General features: G+C 41.4%; 1 protein-coding gene across 3 annotated transcripts in view; it reads right to left on the bottom strand.

The window, feature by feature from the left end:
- CD226 (CD226 molecule) overlaps window positions 1-14,351 on the bottom strand; it is a 104,234-nt gene extending 89,883 nt beyond the window's left edge. The window contains exons 1-2 of one of the 3 annotated variants that reach the window (XM_033406086.2): window positions 13,912-14,351; window positions 208-372 (exon numbers count right to left, since the gene is read on the bottom strand). In XM_033406086.2, coding sequence (XP_033261977.1) covers window positions 208-253 — 46 coding nt within the window. In that variant the 5' untranslated portion in view covers window positions 254-372; window positions 13,912-14,351. Of the gene's footprint in view, window positions 1-207; window positions 373-4,552; window positions 5,276-8,148; window positions 8,519-13,911 lie in introns of those variants that run through there. The other 2 variants (XM_004280000.3, XM_033406085.2) reach the window with 2 other exon arrangements.
- Window positions 14,352-18,494: the final 4,143 nt, after the last annotated feature.

Here is an 18,494-nt window from a genome sequence, read left to right as displayed (position 1 = left end):
ACCTAGCAAGATAGTAAAATTGAGGCTAACAGTTTCTACCTTAGTCTAAAAAGGTTTCCACTGCTGATAATTGGTATTTACAACTTGTAGCTTTTCTGAACAAGTGAGAAATTATCTAAGCCAACTAAGGGCATTATAAATTCTGAACATGTCACACTATAAGACTAAAAAAGGAGTAAATTCTTTAAATGAAGACATTATCTTTACCTTTGTATACATAAAGAATAGCCAAGAGGAAAGTAAGGTAATCCATCTCTGGAACCTGTTTGGGAGGCCAGTCTACAGAAAGACAATTTATAATGTCACATTGAGAGCCCCAGCACGATGCACTGTTTCCTTCCTCTCAGATCCTATCAGCAGTGTCTTCTTTATCTGAAGTATGAACACAGGAAAAAGGTCTTAGCTTCAAAGTCAGGTTTGCTCTCGTACGAAGATGGGCAGATTTGAGTTACTTCTCTCTCGGGGAAATAGCTTATTTTCAAGCTTTCATTTTCTACAAAGATTCATTCATTCGAACAAACATTCTCTGAGTGCCTGCTCTGGGCCCAACTCTGCTCTAGGTGATGAGGATACAGCAATTAATTAAAAAAATATATCCTTGCCATAATGGAACTTACATTCTAGTGGGAGGAGGCAGAAAATAAAATAGAGAAGGACAAAATAGAGTTAGGTGGTAAGTGCATGAAGAAAAACAAAGCAGGACCGGGATGGCGTGGTAGTGTTCCCCCATGGATAGGAGGGCTGGGAAGTCTGCACTGAGAATGTGAGATTGGGGCAGAGTCTACAGGGCACAGGAAGGGGCCTGCAGCTCCACCAGCATGGACGGCCCATGGGGCATGGCCTTCCTGTCCCCTCTGCCTCTTCGCTGACCTCAGGCATTTGCTTAGGGAGTGATGAAGGGACCGCTGAAGGCCCTCCAGATTCCAAAGTATCGTGGCTCAGGGAATATACAAATCCACAATTATCGTTGATTTTTTAAAACTTTTTATTTTGAAATAATTGTACAGTCACAGGAATTTGCAGAAATACTGCAGAGAGGATCTGTGTACCCTTCACCTAATTTCCCCCATGGTTCTGTCTTATATAATCTTAGTAGGTACGTCATTGCTCCCTTCCCTCTCTTATAAAATAACAGTTCAGTTGCCTAAGAACTTGCTGGGAACGTATAACCACGTCAGCATAAAAATATATTATTGCCTCTGTAACAAGAGGCAACAATGTAAGAATGCATCTGACCCCTGATGAGAGGTTCAAAATAAAAGAGGGTAAAAATTGAGAAAAGCGGGGGCAGGCACCACTAAAGACAACTTTGCCTGATGCTGACTCTGAGCCTATGTGATTCCATCCCAAAGTTCACCAGCAGGTGTCTTCTCCTTAACATCAGTATCTAATGTGGGAACTTTCTCAGGAAACATGAAATCAAATATGAAATAAAAAATGTAATGATAATCAGAACAAAATTATAATGTGTCCATATAATAACATATAGTGCTGCCTTATGGTTACAGAACATTCTATTTTCCAAAACCTTTCACATCTATATTATCTGTGCCTATAACAGCTCTGTGATATAGTCAGATGAAGTAACTCTCATCTCTGTCTTGTAAGTAATTTAATGAAGCAATTTGATGAAAATTTTACTGAGCTCTACCAGGTACCCTGCTTAGGTCCTGGAGACACAAGCATGAGAAAGACACAGTCTCTGCCCTCTAGTCATGCATAACGTATTGGGTCAGATAGATTAAAGGAGCAATTCATTATAATAAAACTAGATCATTTCTTTGATCAAGTTTTACAACATCCCAGAGAGGAACAATTCATTCTAACAGATTTGGGGAACATTTTGTAAAAAAAAAAAAAAAAAAGGCAAGTGTACCACATCCTGGGCCTTCCAACCTGAATGAGACATTCCAAGTAGACAAATAAGAAGAGGAGATAAAGGTGCAAAACACGGGGCATTTTCAGGAAATGATGTGATTACCATCTAGTGGGTGGGAGGGGACAAAAATGAAATTGGGTCTTGTTTGAAATTGTCTTGAATGACATCCATAAGGGAGTTGAAACTTGACATCTTTTTTTTTTTTTTTTTTTTTTTTTTGCGGTACGCGGGCCTCTCACTGCTCTGGCCTCTCCCGTTGCGGAGCACAGGCTCCGGACGCGCAGGCTCAGCGGCCATGGCTCACAGGCCCAGCCGCGCCGCGGCATGTGGGATCTTCCCGGACCGGGGCATGAACCCGTGTCCCCTGCATCGGCAGGCAGACTCTCAACCACTGCACCACCAGGGAAGCCCCGAAACTTGACATCTTGCTTACATCTGTCACTCCAGCACCAAGCACGATTCCTGGGACATGTGTCTATGGCATAAACAATAACAGCTCTAGGAGGAACTTGTTTTTAAAAATCATTGTAGCTGGAGCCATTGAGAGGAGATGGGGACAGACAATGACAAGAGATTAGACTGTGTAGATAGATAGGATGAAGATTTTCTGATACAATTCTAAGAGCAAGTGGAAGCTGTTGGCGGCTTTTAGGCACCAGAATTACATGACCTGATTTAAATTCTTAGAAAGAGAGCTGAGCATCACCCATTTCCCTCTCCTCACTCCTAACAAAAACCTGTTTTGGTTTGGGCATCCATTTCTCCCACACCACCGGGATATTATGACAAATCTGAGCTATTCCACTGACAACTATGACTAATTCGGGGGCTGGAGGTGGAGAAGCCAAGCGTGGACTGAGTAGATCGAATCAGAGTCAAGGAAATTATATTTCACGTCAGAAAGACAGAAAGACCCTCAGTGAATGCCTGCCCCCCGCACTGGGAGTAAGGACTCAGGAATGTGGGAGGATTACTGGAAAACAGGTGCTCATTGATAATAACTAGTAGTAACCCCTTCATTCGCAAGGCACCGAAGTCAGCGTAGCTAAAGGATGAAGAAAGCAGAAGGGCACTTGCATTCTGATATGTCTAAACTCAAAGGACCTAGAGGTCTCGGATGTGAACGAAAGGTGCAGAAAGACACTGGACTGAAGATAAAGTTCAGCTGTTACAACTTTGCTAAGGATGAGCCCTATTTATCAACGTCTAACCAAAGGCAAACAGAAACTGGCCCGGAGCTATTTTTGTTGTGTAGGCAGACATTTTTTGCATGATTTATGAAGGGATTTTGGCTCAAGGTTTTTCTTCTATTAGAGCTGTCTGTATAAAAGAGCTTCATCCTCAAGGATGACATTAATCAAGATATTCCTGGATTTCTCTACTGTTAATACGTCTCAGCAAACCTCAGAAGTGACTTTGCTCACAAGTTCATCTGGGTTGGGTGCCCCTAGGTGGCCTGGGCTGGGTGCCCCTCTTCAGACCTGTTGCTTCCTCTGCTGGCTGTCCTTGCAGACCTTCCCCACCTCCTCAGACGCACTGCTCTGCCCTCTGTGAGATGTTCTGCTTTCCCGGATGCCGGGGCCCTTTCTGAAACTCGGAGGATCCTAGTCTCCACTCGGTTCCCCAAGCCAGCATTCCCCAGCCCGCGCTGAGACTCCTGCTGTGTCTGGGAGCCCATTCCTGCTCCCACATCTTTCCTCCCTAGCTTGGACAACTGTCCACATGCTGGGGAGCCGAGGCCTGTGAAAGAGAAAATCTGGGCTAAGCCCTGAGAACAAGCCGCTGGGCTGGAAGGGTCACAGCTGTGTGGTCCTTAGTCCCCTCCCTTGTTTTTAGAGGCAGACCTGATGGTGCCCGTGGCTGGGAGGTCTGGGCTGCTCAGAGGCTCCTGCTTCCAGGGGGTGCAGGTGGTCCAGGTTTCCACTCCCTGCCTCACAGCATCTTCTTAAGAGAATCTTTCCAACCAGGGCCTGTGGCGAGTCACAGACCTGCCCCCAGGACAGGTTCCACTGCCGCTGAGGGGCCATAAAAACTTACTTCCATTCAAAGCAGAGATTTTAGTTCAGCCTCAGGGGGATCCTCCAGAAAAAGCCAGCCCACTGTCCCATTGCTGGAAATAGTTTGGCTGGAACTCAGACATGCCCGTCTGTCTACGTGTCTACGTAGACAGTGGCTGTTTCCGTGCCACTATGAGTAGCTGCAGCAGGGACCGCGTGGCCTGCAGAGCCACAAGTATTAACTTTCTGGCCCTTTGCAGAAAAGTTCACCAGCCCTTGCTTAGGGTTATTTATACCTGGAGAGCGAACCTTTATTATTGAAGTTCATCCCTGCTCAGGCTTACTTGAAGGAAGGTAGTTTAAGCCTGATAGCCCGACACTGGTAAAAGAGCTAAATTTTCTTATTCTCAAGACCCAAACTACCAGATTTTCCCAGGAACAGACTGAGAAAAAGGACTTTATGCAACACCCTTTTACTATACTATGCCCATCAGTAAACGTACAGGTTCACAGAAATCAACCATTCTGCGAATTAATTAAAGCTATTCCCCGCAGCTCTCCTCCTGCGTTCCCTACTGGTCATCCTCCTGTATCCACAGCCCGACTCCCTGCCCACTAATAATTTTAAAAGTGTGAACGTGGTCACACCCAGTCTTTTTTCTAGAAGGTTACTGACCTTGAGATGTGAGCGCCCTGCTCGCTCTGACTCTTCTTTCCCGGTATGTGTCTTGGTTAAGGGCTTCCTGTTTACCATGGCCTCTTGGCCTCACCCCCTTTTGGTCAAGGCCATCTCCCCGGCTGTGCTCATCCCCTAGTTTGCATCTTGGGAGCAGCTGGGGGCGTTCGTCCTATGCCCTCTCCACCAGAGCTCCCTCAGGTTGGAGCTGAAGTAAATCACTAATATTTCACTAAGGAGGATTAAAACCAGTCAAGAAGTGTCCCTGCTTCTGGAAGCATCTTTACCGTTTTAGCTTCTCAGACTCATTCCCAACTCAGATATACTTCTGTCCTTCTCTTTGCCCCACCTAAGCTTCTACAGTCTGAAAGGATATACTTTCACTGTGAATGTTCTAACTCTGAACTGAAACTACACACAAAAAACTTGAAATTGGTTACTTTGCCTTTTCTTCCCCATCTGCTTTCCTGCCAATCAAAGCACTTCAGAGTCAGAAGTCTCTGAAGTGCAGGAAGCTTATCTCTGCCCATATCTCAGGGCATTTGAATCCTACCTCCTAGATACGGTGTTGTTTTCTGACTCTCTGATTCTCTGACACAAAAAGCACACAAAGTTGGTGGTTTCGTAAGAACTGTCCCCGCAAGTCTATCAGCTTCTTTGTCCCAGACATGAAATAGTTTCTAGGTTGTTCCAGAGGACAGCAGATTTAGTTTTACTCATCCTTTTGATGTACTAGGGAATGGAGGTTAAACCACCATGAAGGGCTGTGGCTGAAGTTGAGTTCATGCAATTCGTGGAAATACTGGGGAGAAAAGATGGCATCTGACAGAAGAGAAGCCACTTGCTGGGGGCTAACCTGCCCCAAACACTGAACGACAGGTCACACACTCGGGCTGGCCTCTTCTGCACACTGTGTATGCCTGAAAGCATCAAAAGACCTTGAAGTGCTGCCTTGCACCACACAAATATCTTTTGAGCACTTAATTGTGGGACAGAGGAAGCTTCCTACAACACCTGCTTGACTTGTGTCACTCTCTTTAAGGCCTCACCATCCTCAAAAGAATATCCAACTTCTTACCGACTTACGAGGCCAGATACACTTGAACTCTGCTGTTTTTTCCTGCCTTACATCTTACATCTTTGCTCACTCCCTTCCTTCACTCCAGACCCACCTAATAGTTTGGGCTTAAAGGTGCTGCTTACCTAAAAAATGAAGGTGGTTTACTGATCTCATGCAGCCCAGAGAGCAGCTCTGAATGGAAACCAGGATCCCTTCAAAGATTTCAAAACAAATGCACCTCTGCTGGGACCAGAGGGGGATCTGCTCCGTTCCTTCGTAACAGCAAGACTATCTGCACAGGCATTGCCATTCTGATACAATCAGGCTTGAAATAATAATAAGCAACAAACCATGCAGGAAACCAATACAGAACTTTTTCATCAGAGTTCCCTCTGGCTAAAGAGTGAGTTAGTGAAAGAAGTAACCAGATCTGTGGCGGAAGCTCGGCTCATGCAAGAAGTCAGTCAACCTCACTGAGGAATAATATCAAGAATATGGCTGAGCAAAGGGAAGAGGCCTCCTGGAGGAGAAGAAGATGCTCTGAGCAACTGTGAGACATGAAATACTCTCTTACTTCACTAAAAGGGCTTTCTTTGTCTTATGGGAATGGTTTACCATCTTTTCAACACTAACATCTAAACTCCTGTGTCACCCAATGCTCTAGTCGGTCAGGATTGGGCAGATGTTTCACATACGTGTAAAATGTTTTCCCGTAATTAAATTGCATCAAATAAAGTGTAATTAGGTCTCATGGAAAACGTTTTTTCAGAAATGAGTAGACAGTGAATGGTGGCTCTGCAAGTCAGGTTGTCAGCCTCTTTTTAATAAACCCAGAATTAATTTGGGTTTAAAAAACAGAATTACCGATGTTCAGCATATGACAACAGTGACACTTCAGCACAGCAGGGAAAGAACTCGTTGTCTACTGTAGGGTGTTAGCGAAAGTGACTGCCTATTGGGAAAAGCTGCAGTCGGCATCCACCCCCTGGGCAGCAGGACCTCCTCACGCCCACCAGAGGGCCCGCACAGCTAGTGCCTGGGTGGGGGACCTAGACTCTTGCCAACACATTTATTCCATCGGAATCCAAATCCAAAGCTTGAGGATTCAAAGTAGGGGATCAGCAGGGCCCCAGGGCCCATTCTGGCCAGACGGCAGCAGGGCTGCGGCCCTACCAATGCCCAAGACAGCAGCACACAGGCTCTGCCAGCAGCAGGGGAGCTGGGTGTCCCCGTGGAGTGGCGGCAGGGCCTGTGCCGGCTGCAGGGGTGTCTTCGCAGGCCTGCGGGGGTGGCCCTGGGGGAACTGTGGCCGGCCTAGTGGCACGGAGCCGGTGCCCCCCAACTCACACCCATTCGTTCTGTGACCTGCTCCGCGTCCCCTGTCCCTTCAAGTTGCTTCCTTCTCACCTTAGACAGAAGTACTTTGGAAAGGTACAACTAAGGACCCTGATCACTACACTCAACTGTCACAGCAGCACACATTTCAAAGGTATTAATAATTTGAAAAAGAAAAATATTCTAAACAAGGGGAGAATATATTTTATAAGCTTGAGGGTAGAGATGGATTTTTGGTTTTGAGATTAAATACACACAGAATATGTATATATATAAATATATTAAGGTACACATTTTAAGATGTGCATATATATATGTGTGTGTGTGTGTATATATATATATATATATATACATATAAAATGCCAAAGCCAGGGAAAATGTGACAGCTTTTCCTACATAAAAACTTAAAACTCTGGCGTGACAAATATCACACACTAACAAAGCAAAAGGCAGGACAGTCGGGAGAGGGATGACATAGAAGTACAGTATTTTCTAAGTGCAAAGTACTTAAATATCAATGACAGAAAGAAATCCCACAAACGTCCCAATAGAAAACAGGCAATGGATGCTAAACATCAATTCACATAAGAAGCACTACAGATAGAAAAATGTAAAAAGCTATTTGATCTCACCAGTTGTAATAAATGAAATGAATGAATAAATAAAAATGAAAACAATGACAAATTAATTTTTGCATGTCAAATATGTAAATATACAAATGAAAAGAATGATAGTGACCACTGTTAACAAGAGCAGATGGAAACACAAATGCCATATGCTGTGAGTGCAAATGCACACAGGTACACATTTTCTATGCAGAAGAGTTGAGATATGACTTATTGTATCCTCTGACCCAGCACGGTCACCACAAGATAGTTATCTTAAAGAATAATAAATTGAGCAAAGATCTGTGTTTAAAAATGAAAATGTTTATTACAGCATTATTTCTATTAATGAAAACAGGAAACAATCTGCATGCCTTTCTCTAGTGGACTGGCTCAATTAATTGTGCTAAGTCCATAGGCTGGGATGCTCTGCGGCTCTTTAATGGTTATGCAGATCTATATTTAGACGTGCAAAATGTCTGTAATATACCAAGTGAAGAACTTTTTTCAACACACGTCCACTCATAAAAATAAGACAGCAAATGAGCCATTCTGAAAAGTTCTACCCAGACTGGGAGCCCTCACTCTCTCCTCACCTGGTGTGGCATTGCTGGGCCCAGCAGGCAGCACCCAGGACTCCACTGGCCACTGTCTTCTTCTTCCTCCTCTGTTTATCAACCTTCCCTCTCCTGATGGTCTCAAGGTTTCAAGGAAATAAATACTTGCACACACATTTTCAGGACTCCTGCCCTGAGTATCAGGCCCGGGTAAGTACTAAGTTCTTCTTTGGGAATTGGTTCTAAAGACCCCAGGAAGCAGCAGACAGCCACTGTCCATGGACGGATGGGGATTGGCAGATATTCACTATCTCTTCTCTGCAGCCATCCCCTGACAGAGCTCATTCCTTTCTCCTCTGCATCCCACATTACTCTGTGCTGCTGCTATGTGATAACACTCCCCCTGCATTATGGTTAGTCAGTGAGAGAGAGTGAGAGTTACTCCCCTATAAACAAGAGTATGGGCTTTGCAAAGAGACTTATGTTCAAATCCTGATCCATCTTGGACTAGCCGTGGGGCCTCCAGCTCCCAGGACTTTGATGACAGCAAAGACCCTGCCAGCCCCAGTGGAGCACCCAGGCTGGCAAACCCCACCCTCATGTTATCCCAGCCAAGTGCCCTCCACCCAGATGGGGAATTTCAGACACAAAGCTCTGAATATTTTATTCGGCCTCTTATACTCTCAATACTGCTGCATCCCAGGTACTTTAAAGAAATTTTTTACTTTCCAAAACAGCACAAAACATACATGTGCTAGGATACAAAATTAATATACAGAAATATGTTGCATTTCTATACACTAATAATGAACTATCAGAAAGAGAAATTAAGAAAACAAACCCATTTACAATCGCATAGAAAAGAATAAGGTACCTAGGAATAAACCTACCTAAGGAGGTAAAATATCTGTACTCAGAAAATGATAAGACCCTGATGAAAGAAATTGAAGATGTCACAAACAGATAGAAAGATATACTGTGTTTGTGGATTGGAATAATAATATTGTTAAAATGACCATACTATTCAAGGAAATCTACAGATTCAATCTAATCCATATCAAAATACCAAGCATAGGGCTTCCCTGGTGGCGCAGCGGTTGAGAGTCCGCCTGCCGATGCAGGGGACATGGGTTCGTGTCCCGGTCCAGGAAGATCCCACATGCCGCAGAGCAGCTGGGCCCATGAGCCATGGCCGCTGAGCCTGCGCGTCCGGAGCCTGTGCTCTGCAACGGGAGAGGCCACAACAGTGAGAGGCGCATGTACCGCCAAAAAAAATAAATTAAAAAAAAATAACAAGTGTATTTTTCTCAGAACAAGAAGAAATAATCCTACAATTTGTATAGAAACAGAAAAGACCCCAAATAGCCAAAACAATCTTGAGAAAGAAGAATAGAGCTGGAGGTATTACACTCCCTGACTTCAGACTATACTACAGTATACTACTAAAGCTACAGTAATCAAAACAGTATGATACTGGCACAGAAACAGACATATAGCTCAATGGAACAGAATAGAGAGCCCAGAAATAAACCCATGCACTTATGGTCATTTAATCTACAACAAGGAGACAAGAATATTCAATGGAGAAGAGACAGTCTCTTCAATAAGTGGTGCTGGGAAATCTGGATAGCTACATGTAAAAGAATGAAATTAGAACACCATACACAAAAATAAACTAAAAAAGGATTAAAGACCTAAATATATGAGGAAAACATATGCAGAACACTCTTTGATATAAATTGTAGCAATATTTTGGGGGATCTGTCTCTTAAAGCAAAGGAAATAAAAGCAAAAATAAACAAATGGGACCTAATTAGACTTAAAAGCTTTTGTACAGCAAAGGAAACCATCCACAAAAAGAAAAGACAATCTACAGACTAGGAGAAAATATTTGCTAATGATATGACCAATAAGGGATTAATATCCAGCATATATAAACAGTTTATATAACTCAAGAAAACAAACAACCTGAATTTTAAAAAATGGGCAGAAGACTTGAATAGATGTTTCTCCAAAGAATACAATGCTCAACATTGCTAATCATCAGGGAAATGCAAATCAAAACCACAATGAGATGTTACCTCACACCTGTCAGAATGGCCATCATCAAAAGAACATAAATAACAAAGGTTGGCAAGGATGTGGAAAAAAGGGAACCCTTGCACACCGTTGGTGGGAATGTAGATTGGTGCAGCCACTGTAGAAAACAGTATGGAGGTTTCTCAAAAAACTAAAAATAGAATTGCTATATGACCCAGCAATTCCACTCCTTGGTATTCAAAAACAAACCCCCAAAACCTTCATTCAAAAAGATACATGCACCCCAGTGTTCGTGGCAGCATTATTTACAATTGCTAACATATGGAAGCAACCTAAGTGTCCATCAAAAGATGAATGGATAAAGAAGATGTAGTATAAATAAATACACTATAATACTACTCAGCCATAAAAAGGAATGAAATATTTCCATTTGCAACAACATGGATGGACTTGGAGGATACTATGTTAAGTGAAATAAGAGAAAGACAAATACTGTATGATTATCACTTATATGTGGAATGTAAAAAATAAAACAAACTAGTGAATGTAACAAAAAAGAAACAGAAAACAAACTAATGACTACCAGTGGGGAGAGGAAAGGAGGAAAGGGCAAGATAGGGGTAGGGGATTAAGAGTTACAAACTAGTATGTATAAAATAAATAAGCTACAACGATATATTGTACAACATGGGTAATATAGCCAATATTTTATAATAACTGTAAATGGAATATAGTCTTTAAAAATTGTGGATTACTACCTTGTACACCTGAAACTTATGTAATATTGTACATCACCTACACCTCAATTTAAAAAACCATATACATACTTAAATTAGGTCCTTGATAGATATTGTTATCGCAAATTTCTGAACTTTTATTTTTGTTGTCATAGTTGTTCCTCTGCTTTGCTGGTGCCCTGAGGACAGTTTTGTCTGCAGTCGAGTAATGGAGCTTATATTTGAGCTGTTTGGTTAACAATTACACCAAGGTCATTGTCCCCATAGCCTGTCACCATGGCAGGGTAACTAGATAAGGGAAGGTTTGCTGCCTCAGCTACACAAGGCCCCACATCTTCCTGTAATTTGAATCCAGAATAAATGTAGTCTAATGTAGATAGGGTCCCATCTCTCTCTGGAGCTCCCCAGAATGGCTCCAACATACACCTGGTTGAACTGGTGTGTTTATTAACAGCCTCCCATTTCATTCTCAAAAGTGTCTTGGTTTGGATAATAGGTCATCTTAAAAGCCACCTCAGTTAGCTGTGGGTTTGAAGTCCCATGAGCAAGGAAACCCTTCAGTCCTGGACAAATCAGGATAGTTGGTCTCCACTTATACAGCGGTAACAAAGACCACCTGGGTCCTGGTGCTGGGTCCAGCCCATCTTCATTCCTGGTCAGCTCCTGGTCACCTTGGGAGGCTATGATGTCTTTTCTACCCAGCCCTCAATCAGGATTACCCTTATCCATCATAAAGCTTCTAACACTGCTGGCTCTCAAGGAGGCAGGGCCAGAGTCTCCATCCTCCTCTCCCCAGTGCATGTGGCCTCTTTGAAAAGTTTCCACCAGGTCCTGTGAAGGGCAAGCTGGGTCAGACAGAAAAACAGTCCTTCTATTCCCTTCCCTCAGGGCAATGGGAGCCTACCCACTTCATGTGTATCCACTCTGAGGGGGTAAGCAGTGATCCTTCTGAAAGTTAAATTATGACCTGCGGTGACCCTCTCTTTCCCACACTAGATATAGAAGGAGCCAGCTCCTTTTTCAAAATGAATAGATGAACCAATATATAAATAGTTTACATTCCTTCTAACCTGATGCTGCACTATATATAAAACTGTGCCTTTTGTCTTATTTTTATCTGCTTTGCGTCTGTCTCTGGATCCCCCAACTTGAATGTGAGTTCCTTGAGTGCAAAGACTGCCTTGTTCACTGCTGTGCTGAGTGTGACCCACTGTCCTGGTTTGCCTGAGGCCAAGCAGTTTCCCAGGACATGGGATTTCAGTGCTAAAACCAGGACAGTTCCAGGTAGACCTCGGCAGTTGTAACTAACTGTATCGCCAATCCAAAAGCGATGGCCAGTATGTAGCAGGTGTTCAATAAACAATAACTATGATCTAACTTTATCTTATATATTTGGCTTATTTTCAGTCATTTTACCACGTTTCCCATTTATTTCAATCTTCTCTGCTATTCTGAGCACCAGCATGCCTTTCTCTCTCTTAATTTCCTCTGAGGAACCATTCTGCCACTTCAGTGCTCTAAATAAAAAGCTGAGATGTCCTCAAAGTTCAAAGTTGCATCACGGGCATAATTTTCCTTGTAGTATAGCTATGTAATCAAATTGTTCCTTTACCAACATGGATCAGATTTCATAGTTTAGCATAACAGGCTGAAACTCTTTAGTTTCCTGCATTTATTAAAACCAGAAATTAAAATATCTATTATTTTTTAATGAGAATGCTAAAATTATCTGGCTGACATGTTAATACCCGGGACACGCTTCATTCATGGGGGGTACAATATCCATTTCCCTAATGCCGAGGCTGAAAACTGGTGTCACCTTTGGGTCATCTTTTTCAACCCCTCATATTCAATCACCAAATGCTACAGAGTTAAAGAAAGTATTTAAAAAAGCAATCTCTACATCTGTGCTCTCACCGGCCTAGTCCTCAAAGCATCCAACATGGGAGCATAGATTCACTTGCTTCTAACTCATCCTAAAACTGCCCTTGGATCTACTTTCCTAATAACTACTTTCTGAGTAATAAAATTGATAGGTATTTTGCTGATCATCTCACTTAATCCTTCAACTATAAACAGCACAGGTAATGACTATTAAATGGTTACCAGTTGCCTGACACTTCTCTAAGGCTTTACATGTTTTATTCATTAAACCTTTTAAAAATCTTAGAAAGTAGGAATTGTTACTATTCTTACATTACATGTGAGGAAACAGGCACAGAGTGATTAAGTAACTTTCCCAATGTTCCCCACACCTTTTAGGTAGCAAAACCAGGATTTGGACTCAGATGTTTGACTGTAGAGCACACACTCTTTACCTCAACATCCTACTGCCCCCCCATGGAGTCATGTTTTTTCCCCACTCAACAGATAATGAAGTGGGCTTTCAGCAGGTAGGAAACCTTCCTGAAGTTCCATGTGTGAGCCACTGCAGCACACTGCCTTTCTTCTATGGTACTCCCCAGGTCAGAAATTTTCATTAGAAAAAATTATTTCGTATGGCAATGTTTCCCAAAGTGCATCTTCCAATTATCACAGACATTATGGAAAATGTGTATTTTGTGGATAAACTGGATTTGGAAACTTTACACTCTTTAATCCCCTTTTGGAAATACAGATATCATTCAATGCAGCATATTAAAGGTTCTGAGAAAATCAGGAACGAAGAAGCTTACTGAATTTAGTTTAAACCACTGTTTCTCAAGCTAGTTTGACTGTGAAATTACATCTTCATGTATCCTCTATTAGCATACGTATCAGAACATACTGTGGAAAATGGTGTGCAACAGATTCACATCTAAACACCTTGGCTTCATTTTCAAAGTCTTACATAGTGTACTCCCTTCTTCACCTGTCCAAAGTCACTTCTCATTTAAGAATCAAAAATAAATGTAATTCAATATATCAACAAGTTAAAGAAGAAAAATTATGTGATCATATTGATGGACACAGAAAAATCATTTGATAAAAAAATGTAACACCCACTCACAATAAAAGCCATGAGTTAGAAATGGAGGGGAATTACCTCAACTTGATCAAGATCATCTGCAAAGAACCCATAGCCAGGACTGAATGCTCTCCTCTTAAGACTGGGGAAAAAGTAAGGAGGTCTGCTTGAACCATTGCTGTACAACATAGTACTAGATGTTCCAGCCACTGTAATAAAGCAAGAAAAAGAAATAAAAGGCACACAGATAGGGAAGGAAGACATAAAACTAGGCCAAACTGCAGAGGACATGATTGTTTATTTAGCAAACTCAAGAAATCTACAAAATCTTCTAGAACTAATAAATGAGTTCAGTAAGTTTGCAGTATACAAGATCAACACCCCAAAATCAACTGTATTTCTATATACTAATAATAATCATAGGGAAACTAAAATTCAAAACATAATACCATTTATAATCACTCCAAATAAAATAAAAGACTTAGGTGTCTGGTATACTTCTACCATGGGATACTACTCAACAATAAAAAAGATCAAACTATTGATACATGCAGAAACTTGGATAAATCTGCAGGGAATCATGCTGAGTAAAAAAAAAAAAAAAAAAAGCCAGTCTCAAAGGTTTCATAGTGAATGTATTCCATTTATACAACATTCTTGAAATGACAAATTTTTTTAAATTTAGAAATTTTAGAAAAGATTAGAAGTTGCCAGGGGTTAAAAATGGGGAGTGATGTGGGAAAGAAATATTTGTCATAACAGGCAACACAGAGGATCCTCATGATGTTGGAACTGTTTTGTATCTTGACTGTGGTGGGAGATATGCAGATTTACACAGGGGACAACACTGTAGAGATCTTAATATAATTAATGCAATTATTCTTGTATTAACATGATATACTTATGCATCTTATACAGCTTAATACAATAGAACTTAAAACACACATGCACCCACACACAAATGAGTACAAGTAAAACTGAGGAAAGCTGAATACTGTAGGTGGATTGCACCAATGTCAATGTCCTGGCTGTGATATTGTACTCTATTTTGTAAGATGCTACCATTGGGGGAAACTGGGTAAAAATATATGGAGTCTCTCTGTATTATTTCTTACAATTGCATGTGAATCTACAATTATCTCAATGAAATTTCAATGAAAATAAAGAGAGAAGGCAATAACATAACATTTATGGTTCTTTGGTGCCCCACTGCCAGGAATCTTCTGTGAAGAGTCAGAACTGGGGACTCATTCACCTTTTAGGTGCCATCAAGAAGTGTATTTAGATTGGTTCAAGATGGCAGAGTAGAAGGACGTGCTCTCACTCCCTCTTGCGAAAGCAGCGGAATCAAAACTAACTGCTGAACAATCATAGACAGGAAGACACTGGAACTCACCAAAGAAGATACACCACATCCAAAGACAAAGGAGAATCACAGTGAGATGGTAGGAGGGGCACAATCACAATAAAATCAAATCCCATAACTGCTGAGTGGGTGACTCACAAACTGGAGAAAACTTATACCACAGAAGTCCACCCACTGGAGTGAAGGTTCTGAGCCCCACTTCAGGCTTCCCAACCTGGGGGTCTGGCAAAAGGGAGGAGGAATTCCTAGAAAATAAGACTTTGAAGGCTAGCTGGATTTGATTGCAGGACTTCGACAGGACTGGGGGAAACAGAGACTCCATTCTTGGAGGGCACACACAAAGTAGTGTGTGCATCAGGACCCGGGGGAAGGAGCAGTGACCCCCATAGGAGACAGAACCAGACTTACCTGCTAGTGTTGGAGGGTCTCCAGCAGAGGCAGGGGTTGGCTGTGTCTCACCGTGAGGACAACGACACTGGCAGCAGAAATTCTGGGAAGTACTCTGTGGCGTGAGTCCTCCCAGAGTCCACCATTAGCCCCCAAAACAGCCTGTAGGCTCCAGTGCTGGGTTGCCTCAGGTGAAACAACAAACAGGGAGGGAACCCAGTGCCATCAATCAGCACACAAGTGGATTAAAGTTTTACTGAGCTCTGCCCAGCAGAGAAACACCTAGCTCTATCGACAACAAATCCCTCCCATCAGGAAGCTTACCTCTTAGATAGCCTAATCCACCAGAGGGCAGACAGCAGAAGCAAGAAGAACAACAATCCTGCAGCCTGTGGAACAAAAACCACATTCATAGAAAGGTAGACAAGATGAAAAGGCAGAGGGCTATGTACCAGATGAAGGAACAAGATAAAACCCCAGAAAAACAACTAAATGAAGTGGAGATACGCAACTTTCCAGAAAGAGAATTCAGAATAATGATAGTGAAGATGATCCAGGACCTAGGAAATAGAATGGAGACAAAGATCGAGAAGATACAAGAAATGTTTAACAAAGACCTAGAAGAATTAAAGAACAAACAAACAGAGATGAACAATACAATGACTGAAATGAAAAATACACTAGAAGGAATCAATAGCAGAATAACTGAGGCAGAAGAACGGATAAGTGACCTGGAAGACAGAATGGTGGAATTCACTGCGGCGGAACAGACTAAAGAAAAAAGATTGAAAAGAAATGAAGACAGCCTAAGAGACCTCTGGGACAACATTAAATGCAACAACATTCACATTATAGGGGTCCCAGAAGGAGGAGAGAGAGAGAAAGATCAGAGAAAATATCTGAAGAGATTATAGTTGAAAACTTTCCTAACATGGGAAAGGAAATAGCCAGCCAAGTACAGGAAGCACAGAGAGTCCCATACAGGATAAACTCAAGAGGAAACATGCTAAGACACATACTAATCAAATTGGCAAAAATTAAAGACAAAGAAAAATTATTGAAAGCAGCAAGGGAAAAATGACAAATAACATACAAGGGAACTCCCATAAGGTTAACAGCTGATTTCTCAACAGAAACTCTACAAGCCAGAAGGGAGTGGCAGGACATATTTAAAGTGATGAAAGGGAATAACCTACAGCCAAGATTACTCTACCAAGCAAGGATTACTCTACCAATCTCATTCAGATTCAATGCAGAAATCAAAAGCATTACAGACAAGCAAAAGCTAAGAGAATTCAGCACCACCAAACCAGCTCTATAACAAATGCTAAAGGAACTTCTCTAAGTGGGAAACACAAGAGAAGAAAAGGACCTACAAAAACAAACCCAAAACAATTAAGAAAATGGTCATAGGAACATACATATCAATAATTACCTTAAATGTGAATGGATTAAATGCTCCAACCAAAAGACACAGGCTTGCTGAATGGATATAAAAACAAGACCCATATATAGGCTGTCTACAAGAGACCCACTTCAGACCTAGGGACACATACAGACTGAAAGTGAGGGGATGGAAAAAGATGTTCCATGCAAATGGAAATCAAAAGAAACCTGGAGTAGCAATACTCATATCAGATAAAATAGACTTTAAAATAAAGAACGTTACAAGAGACAAGGAAGGACACTGCATAATGATCAAGGGATCAATCCAAGAAGAAGATATAACAATTATAAATATATATGCACCCAACACAGGAGCACCTCAATACATAAGGCAACTGCTAACAGCTCTAAAAGAGGAAATCGACACAATAATATTGGGGGACTTTAACACCTCACTTACACTAATGGACAGATCATCCAAACAGAAAATTAATGAGGAAACACAAGCTTTAAATGACACAATAGACCAGATAGATTTAATTGATATTTATAGGACATTCGATCCAAAAACAGCAGTTTACATTTTCTTCTCAAGTGCGCATGGAACATTCTACAGGATAGATCACATCTTGGGTCACAAATCAAACCTCAGTAAATTTAAGAAAACTGAAATCATATCAAGCATCTTTTCTGACCAAAACGCTATGAGATTAGAAATCAATTACAGGGAAAAAAACGTAAAGAACACAAACACAGTGAGAAAAACAATACATTACTAAATAACCAAGAGATCACTGAAGAAATCAAAGAGGAAATAAAAAAATACCTAGAGACAAATGACAATGAAAACACGACAATCCAAAACCTATCAGATGCAGCAAAAGCAGCTCTAAGAGGGAAGTTTATAGCAATACAATCCTACCTCAAGAAACAACAAACATCTCAGATAAACAATCTAACCTTAAACCTAAAAGAAGTAGAGAAAGAAGAACAAACAAAACTCAAAGTTACTAAAAGGAGGGAAATCAGAAAGATCAAAGCAGAAATAAATGAAATAGAAACAAAGAAAACGATAGCAAAGATGAATAAAACTAAAAGCTGGTTCTTTGAGAAGATAAACAAAATTGATAAACCATTAGCCAGACTCATCATAAAAAACAAGGAGAGGACTCAAATCAATGAAATCAGAAATGAAAAAGAAGTTACAACAGACACCGCAGAAATAGGAAGCATCCTAACAGACTACTACAAGCAACTCTATGCCAATAAAATGGACAACGTGGAAGAAGTGGACAAATTCTTAGAAATGTATAGCCTTCCAAAGACTGAACCAGGCAGAAATAGAAAACATCAACAGACTAATCACAAGTAAGGAAATTGAAATTGTGATTAAAAATCGTCCAACAAAACAAATGTCCAGGACTAGATGCCTTCACAGGTGAATTCTATCAAACATTTAGAGAAGAGCTAAAACCCATCCTTCTCAAACTCTTACAAAAAATTGCAGAGGACGGAATAGTCC

This window comes from Orcinus orca, chromosome 15, assembly GCF_937001465.1.
Source record: "Orcinus orca chromosome 15, mOrcOrc1.1, whole genome shotgun sequence".
Classification (NCBI taxonomy): Eukaryota; Metazoa; Chordata; class Mammalia; order Artiodactyla; family Delphinidae; genus Orcinus; species Orcinus orca.
This window is presented reverse-complemented; position numbering and strand designations above follow the sequence as displayed.